This window comes from Anneissia japonica, unplaced genomic scaffold (assembly GCF_011630105.1).
Source record: "Anneissia japonica isolate Jap-2015-1 unplaced genomic scaffold, ASM1163010v1 scaffold750_len1593409_cov174, whole genome shotgun sequence".
Lineage (NCBI taxonomy): Eukaryota > Metazoa > Echinodermata > Crinoidea > Comatulida > Comatulidae > Anneissia > Anneissia japonica.
In genome coordinates this window covers 362234-374442 of record NW_022756705.1, presented here as the reverse complement: position 1 = coordinate 374442, position 12209 = coordinate 362234, and the positions used below count along the sequence as shown (strand labels likewise).

The 12209-nt window shown below is 34.8% G+C and overlaps 1 protein-coding gene across 2 annotated transcripts in view; it reads right to left on the bottom strand.

The window, feature by feature from the left end:
- LOC117124367 overlaps positions 1 to 12209 on the bottom strand; it is a 48017-nt gene that overhangs the window by 16720 nt on the left and 19088 nt on the right. For both annotated transcript variants that reach the window (XM_033270591.1, XM_033270590.1), the window contains exon 2: positions 11709 to 11882. In XM_033270591.1, the coding sequence (XP_033126482.1) occupies positions 11709 to 11879 (171 nt within the window). In that variant the 5' untranslated portion in view covers positions 11880 to 11882. The remainder of the gene's footprint in view (positions 1 to 11708; positions 11883 to 12209) is intronic.

The following is a 12209-nucleotide window of genomic DNA, read 5'->3' as shown; positions in this document are numbered from 1 at the left end:
GAGCGTGATTATATTTTTGGAGGGTGACTGGGAGGGTGCGAGGGTTTTGCGCTCCCTTCCCTCCCGCATACCCCCTAGGTACACCAGTGCTACAGGTTTACACTATAATAACTTTTTAAAGATAAAGCGATCAAAATATAATTAAAATTGTGACTCTATAACACCATACAATTTAATGTGGATTTCTGTTTTCTCACTATTCATATCGGGCCTGCATTTACCACTCGCCTATGCATGTTGCCATACACATGGATATTCTTCCAATTTATGTAACGCAGCGAAAACCACAGTTAGGCAACGCGTAACGTGCAGGTGTTGAGTTCGGGGGCGGGGGAATGCGCCGTTTTTTTATGCTAAATTATATTTCATAATGGTGGTCCCACACTTCGTTATTATTTTTAATTTCTGCATAGATTCCGCTACTGGTACGACCTTTAGCCGTTGGCACGGTACTCTTATATATGAGTAGGCCTATTTCCATCTTTCATGAGAAAACCACTTCAGGCAACTAAACTAGACGACAGAGAACACTTTTGTAAAGGCGGCAAAACTACACTGACGCTGTCTCTTATACAATAGACGTTTATTAAAGAACTAAGAAGTTGACATTGTGACTCGCATATGCTAATAAATTTGTTGTCGGTTTAATCTTACAAGCAAAAATGAATTTTCTCTCAAGACGAAACTCAATCTATATCCATTGACAGTGATAAACCTCGACACGACGAAAAACAATAATGTTTAATATCTACATACGTGACTCATTAACTAGTTATTACATTTCTGTCTTTGCCGTTGCCTAATGGTTATAACAACGTATTGGCTAAAAGGTTTTATATACTTTTATAGCCAAACCTTGTTCGTGTTTGACATCATGTCAATATACTGTTTTAACAGGCATTAGGATTATTATGAATTGAAACGAATAAAATTATATATATATACATATATATACATATACATATATATATATATATGTATAGGGTTATATATATATAAAGTAATATGAATCATTACATAATTATAGTGCCGTCATTTGTTGACAGGACCTCAAACGGCCAACCTTTTTTAGGGTTCTGTTATGTGCTCTTCAAAGCTGCGTATGATTTTCTACCTTTCATGTAGTTTACAGGAGCGGGTCCAGAGATGTCCGAAAGAGGGGAGAGGCAACACTACCCTAGTGGGGTCCAGGGATTTGTTGTTTTCTAGACATTCGGAAATAACCTCTGAGGTGTTCTAGACGATCAATAATTTCTTTTTCTCTTTTATTTTTTCACTTTCCAAAATGAGGGTGGGGGAAAGGAGCTAAATCCCTGTCTCTTATACACATCTCATTTCATTTCAGGGTCTGTAACTATACCTAATCGTTTAGAGCGATTTTAGAAATATTTAGTTTAAATAGGCCTATAGTATTTATTGAGAGTTCCAAAAGGTGGATTTAATTTGTCGTGCTAAACTACATCAGTACAAACCTAATGTTACTAGAAAGCTGCTATTCCTCACAAGAATGACGAGTGGTGTCGAAAAATAGGACAGGCCTATTAGCATTAGGAGTTATTCTCTAGATCATGGAATTCATAAATGTGGCAGACTACAAAGCACGACTTCCAGTATGACTACCGTGTAGAATATTTAAAATGGGTGGATTGGCATATCGACGTAACAACGGTCTTTGCCCAAGTGTAGGTCTACAGCGTGTACAAAATTAAACTTGTTAATTATCATTAATTAATATAAAAAAAATAATTAGCATAAGAACAAGAAATTCCCAAAGCAATCATTAAGTCACAAAAACGAGTCATGGCCAAAGACAATGGACACGCATATTAACGTACGTCTCGTATTCCTACATGCGTAATTACGTGTAGAAAAATGTATGTTTAGTCAACATCTACTCAATATAGCGATTCATTTTCAATAACTTTATGTTTAAGCAAGGTCATAGGCCTACCAATTAAAACACCCAAGGTAGATCAAATAAAAAAATAACATTGTACGGACTTCAGTGGTCGCATGGATCATAGAAAATCATAAGCGAGCAACATTCATTTGTAACATTAATTGCGGGTATCTTCTAGAGCCATGCAAATAACACGACAAACAGCAAACATCGGCTACGCTGTAATTAGAACTGCTAATGAGAGGGATTGTGGAATGCATCTAGGCCCATGTCTTCATTTTGTAAAGTCGTCACGACTGAACTGAGGACGTTGCTATTGGAGATCGAGCATCCGAACCACACAGCCAGAGCATCACTATAATTATTGATATTGTTAACTTGCCCGTAGTGGCCCTGACACATGCTGAATATGTCAATGATGACCCTAGTTAGACGAATTCCAACGTCATTGGAACGTTCCACTAAGCCCCACCCCTTTGATATTGTTGATAAGGTCCCATAAAACGACAGCGAAAACGCGTGTATCTGTGAGACATGCGCGTATTCATGGCCCTGTTCTAATTGGTCATTTGTTAGGTTTGATTAACACCCTGAAAACGTCCGTTTGTAACAGCAACAAGTAATTCACAATTTCATCATTGCCGATCGTATTGCCACAGAGCGCGATGCTTCTCAGCCTTTTCTGTGATTTTCCAAGCGAACAACTAAAAAAGTACGCGCAAAAAAAACCCCACAACTGTCCCCAGTTGATATGGAATATGAAACACATTTACTATTATTAGTACTATAATGAAAAGGACAATATTATACACCAAGACATTTGGGACGTTAAACTGAAATAAAATTTAACTTTAAAGCCAGTTTATATCAACTCCCCATTGATTTGGGATATGTTCCATCTGAACTTATCCTTTATAGCAACTCCACAATAATATAATTTATTTGAAAGTAATATGAATCATTACATAATTATAGTGCCGTCATTTGTTGACAGGACCTCAAACGGCCAACCTTTTTTAGGGTTCTGTTATGTGCTCTTCAAAGCTGCGTATGATTTTCTACCTTTCATGTAGTTTACAGGAGCGGGTCCAGAGATGTCCGAAAGAGGGGAGAGGCAACACTACCCTAGTGGGGTCCAGGGATTTGTTGTTTTCTAGACATTCGGAAATAACCTCTGAGGTGTTCTAGACGATCAATAATTTCTTTTTCTCTTTTATTTTTTCACTTTCCAAAATGAGGGTGGGGGAAAGGAGCTAAATCCTCCCTTGGTTAAAGGGAGTAAAAAAGTTTCTTCCATCTTTGTGATTTCCTTTTAAATTGTCCTTCAATTCTGTACTATTTTATGGAAGTGATTTTGATCTTACAGATATGCACTATGTAATCTGCCTCTGGATTATCGTCTTTGAAATATTTTGTTCTTGGAATCCGTTGTCCTAGCATATTATATAACACGTTTTATTTTGTTTGTGTATGTTTTTCTCCACGCACGTATACATCTAAAACGCTTTAATTCTTCTGCACCTTCTTTAATGTCAATGTTTCATTTAATGCGATACTCCAGGTTATTACTTTATGATTTGTTTTCTCACCTTCGTTGGTATTACGTGTTAGCTAACCTGAAGGTGAAAAAACAAATCATAAGCAATAGTTGTCTGCAGTACCGCATTGTCTGTAAGAGAAACAATACAAAAAGAAGGAAGATAAATTTTGTCAATATTATCTCTTCATTGATCAATAATTTCCACGTCAACGTATCCAACGCTTCAACTAACCTTTCTTCCTTCATTCTAAATGCCGATGCTTTACTTTCATACAATTCGGTACGCTAATCTACTGGATTCATGATTCATTTTCTCACCGTCATGTTGATATTACTTGTTAGCTAAGGTAATGGTCATAAAAACAATAGGCCTATAGTGAACCGTATCGTATGTAAGTTGAACATGAACATTAAATACCCAATACTGCCTACGATCAAATCTGGAAAACCCATCAAAATTTCAATTAAAATATTGACTAGTCAATTTTAAAGTCCGATAAGTTATTAACTTCCAATGGTACACGGATCAAAAATGACTGTATATACATACATTTATTAAATTCATCAACATCTTTATCATCAGCCACTATTATCACCTACATCATTTAGTATTTATATTGACGATTCACACTGAACTAGGACTAGACGATTCGCCCTACACGGATAGACAACACGTTCATACTGTAGATTTGTCAATTCGCCCTATTGACTAATGCAGTTGATTTGTACAAGATGATACCCTACATATGTAAAGATGATTCATTCATCGAATAAGACGATATACACATCATCACCACTAGCTATTTAACAACCGTACTTCTCGACATTACTTCAATTTAAAAAATTTCATATACACGGCGACAGTTCCCTAAGGGCATAAATGTTATACACACTGTAATAACGTCTGTGATAGCTTGATTCGAGGTACTCATTTCATTAATGAAGTGAGCTACTTTAGCTCTCATTAATTTATTACTAATTAATACAATTACAGACTTATCTTATAGTGACCGTTTGACTGGTCATTGTACCAGCATTTCAATCAGTACACTCTATATTATTCTTATATTAGCTTAAAGCCAGGCTCCAGAGGGGAAAAATTTGTATGTTGTACCATGACTTTTCTAAGACACAAACACCATAATTGACAAAAGAAAATCGGAAGTGGTTAATGAAATACAGATATTTGAATATTTAATTGGGGGAAATGGTGGAAAATAGGGTGGGGACACCCCTAATTAATAAGTCATATAATAATAATCATTATGTTAACATGGCTTCTATACGCTTTACAATACTAGCAATGGCACAGGAAGGTACACTGCATTATTTTAAGACAATTCAAGTTTGTAAAATTTAGTAAAATTAGATTTTGTAAAGCAGAAGCAGCAAAGCATTGCAATTTACGCTTATTCATACTTGTTTATACCATGTTCTATTAATGGTACATGCGATATCATTGGGGAATATCAGATAGAGAGAAAATGAAAGAGAAATTATAGTCGGGTGTTCATCTTTAATTCGGTCGCGGTTTATTTTTGTGAAGCGGCGTCCAGAAGGGTTTCTGTTATTGAGACACCTGTACAAAAATAGGCCCTATTTAAGTACTTGCTTTTATGAACCGTTCAGGCTCGCACAACAGAGAGATTATATATAGACCTATACGATATATAACCAATTAAATTTGTTTGTATATATTTATATTATATTATATATAATTTATGTATATGTGTACATATATATATATACATTATATATACATACATATACATATATATATAGATTAATACGGGTCATGATTGTATAGTGTTATTTTCTGATTTGTTTCGTGAGCATCAATGTCACAATTTATGAAGATTGTATAAGTGAAATTGTCTTGTCTCCTCTGACCTACGTAACGTAAAGACGTAATTATATCTGGTCCCTTTTAAAATCATGATTTTGTTCGCATTTTGTTATAAATTTTTTTTGTAATGATTGATTAAGATCGTCCGGAAGTAGGATGCCTAGGTCAAACAATAACTCATTAATGATTTTTTATTTGAAGAGTACATCGAATTCTGTCCTTAAGTGTCTTTTAGAAAAGGCAAGTTCATTGTTGTTATTTATACTCAAAGTGCGTTTTTTTTTTAAATTAAAGTGTAACTTCATAAAATACGGAAATGAAGTGCAAATGAAAGCCCTTGAAAGACTCTTATCGTAATTGAGTTTTTTATATTTATATAATACAAAAATAAGGATGTTTAATACGAGGACGTAATTTTCTAAATAATTGTATTCGCGATTTAGAGTGGATTTTCAGCACGTTCTAAGCGGGCCTGCCTCGTCTACTTAACTTTTACTGGTATGGCTCTAATTTCAAGGTAATACATCATTGTATCAATTACTGTACAATTACATAAATTATTTGATTATTAATTAAATATTGATTAATTTCTAATTAAGTATTAATTGTTAAATGATATACATCAATTATTATTTACTGAGAAATAGATGACTTGACATACGAAAAAAGTTATAGTGGTGTTAATTATATCTGCTTTCTTATATCCATTCGTTCGTCTTCTCCAAATAGACTATTGTAATTCACTGTTTTTTCGGTATTCCATAGATTCAGTTGAAGAAATTCAAACACGTTCAATAATATCTTACTGAGACTTGAGATTTGTGCACCTAGAACATCACCTATTCTCCAAAAACTACATCATCTGGCCAATTCAAGAGTTAATTTTAAGACTCTCCTAATTGTATATAAAGTTATTTTGTATGGTTTGGTCCCCGCTTACTTATCCGCATCAGTCAACAGGTATGTTCCAAGCAGACCACTTACTGTAGAATAGATCTTCATTCAAAGTCCTGTTAGCTACGACAACTTGCACTTCAATCAAACAATTTGGCTTCAGGTCTTTTGAATTGTCTGCCTCAGATCTCTGGAATAATCTCTCCCTGGTTGTTCGAACTGCTCCATCGGTCTGTTCATCTTTGACCAATATTTTGATTAATTTTTTCCGTATTTTTATTTTTCACTTACTTTTGTTTCCTTATTTCTTGCAACTGCCTTTTTCTTTATAAAATTCTAGAAAGCACATAAAGGATTTAGCAGTATGCGCTATACAAGCACAATACAATTAATTATAATATTTTTATGTAATCCCATAGTTTTGCCACGTTTACATTTATTGTAATACACGTACCTTTATGATAGTCAGCTAATACCTAAAACAGCATACCAGTCAATCCTATGGTATCTAAATGTATTTAGTCGATGTCTAGTTGGGATTCAAATCACCCATTACCGAATGGTTGAAGTGCTGAAAGAATTTTCGGTAACGTATACCTTAAAAAAAACGTGTGATACAGATTTCAGCAATAAGCTATATCACACAATTATGGCCTCGTTATATTCAGGATACACTTTGTCGAACATACACACACTTCGAAAAATATAATAGATTATCTGGCTTTCTGAGTGCATTTAAGTAAGTTACATATGTATTGCGCACAAATAATAACGGTCCTTTTAACTTGTTCGTATAATTTATCTGTAAATCAGCAAAATCCGGACATTCACACTCTGTCTCTTCTCAAGATAAAGTCCTACCTATTTTAAGCTTTTAAATAAGCACTTAATTATTTTAGTTAACATTTTAAGGGGTTTTCCATATTTTACCACTAACAGTATAGTTAAAAATAATTCTCTGTTGAGCCACGTACTGTGGAACAATTTGACGGTCAGAAAAAGTAGCTGCGCACTGGATTACATTTTAAGACAGGACATAACATTTACAACGTCTATAGACCCTGAGGAAATTGAACTAGAGTCAGGTGTGTGATAATGAATAAAAAAGCATGGCGCATTTAGGTTTCAGTGGGAAAAGATGTAATAGACAAAATGAAGTTCGTTGTTACGAAACGAGACATACGGTCAAACCAGTGAGAGCCACCTGGCATGTTGTACTGAATGTGGGTGCGGAACATTGGAGTTCAATAGGTGTGGTGGGGAGGTAGAATTTTATGAAGATGGAGAGAGTTAGCTATGATTGTTGTTATAGACCACGTATTGTCACACTTCTTCATAGGTGTAGATTTTATGAAAGAGCATTTAGTATGACAGGTGAACACACAGAAATACACTTGGATAACGTGAACACTTTCCAAATCTGGAATAAGAGAATAAGCACAACTCACTTCAAAAGAAATACTGTATAAAATCAATACCACTGTAACGTGACGTACCATCTGAGGAAATGAGAGTGTATCAGATAAGGAAGAGGTTATTCGCACGGTACCGAGCGAATTAGGAATAAGAACTTATTCGCACGGTATGACAGTCGTTACGTCATGAAACCTTAAATGCTGATTGGCTAGGTTTACCGTGCGAATAAAACTCATAAGAGCTTATTCGCATGGTACCGTGCGAACTCTTATTCGCACGGTAGAATGTTGTAAATAGAAATACTGTATAATTATTTCACGGCATACCGTATGAGTTGGGCACAGCACAGGCAGTCGATTCAATAACCCTAACTGAAGTGCAATAGGTCCTAGCTTAGCATTGTGTCTGCAGACCTTTTACTCTTTTCTTAGGCTATCCTTGAGAAATTGCCATGAAAAAAAGCTTTGTGGAGTATGTACTGGTGGTATAGTCCCCTATCATAGGGCCTAGTAGTGATATTGATTTTTGTTCCTTTCAAAAATATTAAATGGGGAAACAAAAGAAAATTAATTACTTAGTACCAACCATGATGGGAGTTGGAACAGAGGAGGATGAGAGGATGCCAAACTGATGCAAAAGTACTCAATTTTATTTATTTATTTATTTCGGTATAAAAAAAACACACATCCATGACCGGCAGTTAAAAAACTGAAATGGCACGGTTACAAAAACTTAATAAAAATTCAATAAATGGGGAAACAAAAGAAAATTAATTACTTAGTAACAACCATGATGGGAGTTGGAACAGAGGAGGATGAGAGGATGCCAAACTGATGCAAAATTACTCAATTTTATTTATTTATTTATTTCGGTATAAAAAACACACATCCATGACCGGCAGTTAAAAAACTGAAATGGCACGGTTACAAAAACTTAATAAAAATTCAATAAAAAACATTGCACAAAAGAACACTAACATCAGTAAAACAAGAAAAAGAATAAAAACATTATTATAAAATTATGATTAATTCGATGTATCTATAAAATACTGTAAAAAAGTTCATTGCATATCTAAAATAGATAAAATGCTCTAAGATTCATTGTTTAAAATTGCAATTATAGATGGAATACATGATTTTTTAAATCTTTCTGTCCTACATTTCAATATAGTAAATTGTTTAGCATTTCTTAATGATGACCTACGATCCTCAGTGGTGTTGAGTAAAAGGTATCTAAATCTTTGGAATTCACGAATACTGTTAGCAAAGCGAGTAAGCAATTCTAAACGTGCAAGTGTATTAAGGTTAAGTCTATCTAAAGCCTCTGAGTACGTCGAATATGCATGAAAACCAATAATTATTTTACACACTCTTTTTTTTAAATTTTTTAATCTGGTTAGATTGTTTAACTGTTAAACTAGAATGCCACACAGGACAAGCATACTCTAAGAGAGGTCGAATGTAAATGGTGTAAACTGCAGTTAAATCAATTATGGATGCGTTCGCTTTTTCAAAGATGTACAATGAGAAAAGCCTTTTGGAGACTTTGAGCACTATTTCTTCAACATGGATATCCCATTTTAAGTCATTTTGTATAGTTAAACCAAGAAGTTTAAGTGTGGTAACAGTTTTAAGAGTTGAATTGTCGAGAACTAAATCAGGAAGATCAGGTTTAGATCTCAGAAATGACACATACATAGTTTACATGTGTTAGGGTTAGGAATCATATAATTCATTTTACAACATTGGTCAAGGTCAGATAGTACATTTTGAATCACTAGTGAAAGCTCAGGTTTAGTTATTTCCCCCAAAGTTAGATCATCAACATACTTCCAACGGTGTGGGTAATCAATTACAGCATCATTAATAAGTGCAAGAAATAGAATAGGTCCTAATTTCGTGCCCTGAGGCACACAACATGAGATAAATTTAGCAGAAGAAGTGACACCTTTTTATGTGCAGTTTTTACAGGGTTTTAATTTTGTGGGCTGCAGTCGTGCTGCACTTAGCCCACCTGTAGACTAGCACATCTCTAAAAGTCTCTCCTAATCCCTCTCTACCATACAGTAGTAGTAACATGAATGAGGTGTGTCAACATGAATGCTCACGTCATCAAAGTGAGTTACAACAAATTTTATTAATTTTTATTTTGGCCTGATAATAATAATTACGATATTTATCTACGTAAATTTAATAGGAAAGCTTTGGTATTAAACAACCTTCCCAAACCACGAATTGAGTCGCGTCACGTCTCAAATGAGAGATACAGGCCGTTTTTGTGTATTCCTAGTGCGACGCAACAAACCATGTCATGAGATCCGCAATCCAAATTTGCTATTAGATTGCTTCGCGCATTTTCGACAGAGGTGGTTCCGGGAACTTTGTGTCAAGGAACAAAAATTGACCTTTCCGGAGTGTCAATTAAACTTAACAACTAACCAATCAGAACAGGACCAGGAATACGCGCGCGTAGTATAAGGCCTATTATAATGAACCCCTTGGATATTGTTGCAAGGTCCCAAAAAACAATAGCGTAAATGTTCGTAAACAAGCGTTTTGTGGCACAACACGCGCGTATTTATGACACTGTTCTGATTGGTCAATCTTTCAAGGTTCATTGACATCGCTTACAAAATACTGTAATAATGTAAGAACCCTTTTTTCAACATTTACAAGATCTACTGTAACCTATATTGAAGTTATATAGGTCTACATATTGGTGCTCTCAATATTTGAATCTGGTGATTTAAATAGTTGGAAAGAAATTTGACAAATGTTACGTGTGAAAACCGACCACTTCAACATTCAACTCCCTTGATCCAAACTTAAAGATTCTTGAAAAATAAAACTCCGTGGGCGAGTAGTCATTATGGAAAATAAGTAATAGAATGAAAAAGATAAACAATTACAATAATAAACAAGCTTAATATAATAAAACCAAATCAAGATGAATTATGTAAATTCCTTAGTAGCGTGGACGCCAGTGTCCTACATGTAATAGGCAGTAGGTGGCTTGCAAGTTAAAACAGCGTTCAAGAACTAACAAAACAACGTTATGAAAGTGGCTATTCTTTCCGTTTGTTGAAGCTTGGTAGTTTGATTGGCTATTAAAATTCATTCTACGAGTTATAAAAAAACATGAATATCCTCAGAGAGCTTTCAGCGATTGGTTGTGATGTAACGCATATTCATATAGGCGCTCGTTACACAGGAATAAAGTTTACGCACGACAACGACATGTTATTGACACATGTTTTGTTTAACTATCTGACTTACGAATGCTTTCTAATTTTGATGTCAATTAAAGAAAACAAAAACATGAACAATGCTGGCGCGTTTCCAATTAGTAGAAATCCCATTAGATGATATGAAAATTAGATTAACGTATTTTAACATACAACTGCCCTTTAAGTAGAGTACATTTGAATAAAATAACAATAAAAATTTAAAAATAAAAAAAGTTGCATAATGGGATATGCCTTTACTCTTTCCAATTGTATTACATTTTGTTTGTACAGCTCCCCTACAGAGTATGCAGTTTTCACATTTAAATAAAGCTGACTTTTTCGATATAGACCTAACGAAGCTGCTTTTTTTATGTTGGCTCTTAGTATATATTTGATAAATTTACAATGACGTCTCTCGCAATTTTTTAAGAAAAAAAATGACATTTTCCAGTAATTGAATCCAGTTCATTGGAATTCGAAGACGAGCTCAGCACTAAATGTTTGACTAATGAAAAGGCTGTTGTACAATCGTTCAAGTTGCAAAAAGTAAACATCCTGAGCTCTGCATATTTTGATTGGCTGCGATGAAACACGTAGCATCAATTAAAGCCTGGTTTCCTTAGAACCGCTCAGTAGTGTCACGTACTACAGTGTTTTCGGTGCAATCATTGTACTGGGTAGATTACGTAGCAGTCCGCGATGCAATCGGGAGGGCTCCCCGATTCGACCGACCAATCGGCATCACCGAAAGCTGTCGGCGATGGCGTGTAGATTGTACGGAAACCAAGCTTTACATGTTTACGCGCGCACCGTGACTACATGTTTTTACGCGCGACTTAGTATAGAGTACTTTATCTGACTGATTACAATGTTCTATTATACCGACCTGTGTTTCTGTTGATGGTTGTGTTCGCTTGCCGGATTTCCATTGTAATCGTGGATTATTTACATTACGATCTCTACCGGTAGTGTGGTGTTGACAGGAGGACATTTGGCACAACAACGTCACTAGCAAACAGATCAATAATAAAACCCAAGCACTTTGGGTAGATTTCATTTTCTGAAACGAAATAATAACAAGTGCAATATAAAAACGTGTATTCGAAAGACAAAAAAACAAATTTTTGTGGTAAACAGTAAGACTAGCAATATCTGAAAGTGAAAATATTGCCTCGACCAGGATTCAAACTTTTTAGTTGTATTGTATATGCAGAGACATACAAATCTGGGCCACTGGGCTTCGAGTAAACACGAATCTAATTGAAGCTTTGCGATGCAGAAACTCTGAATTACACACACAACATATTTTATTCAGGAAACGAATTTTTCTATTTGTAGATTATAAATATATATATATTATATATATATACATACATATATATATACA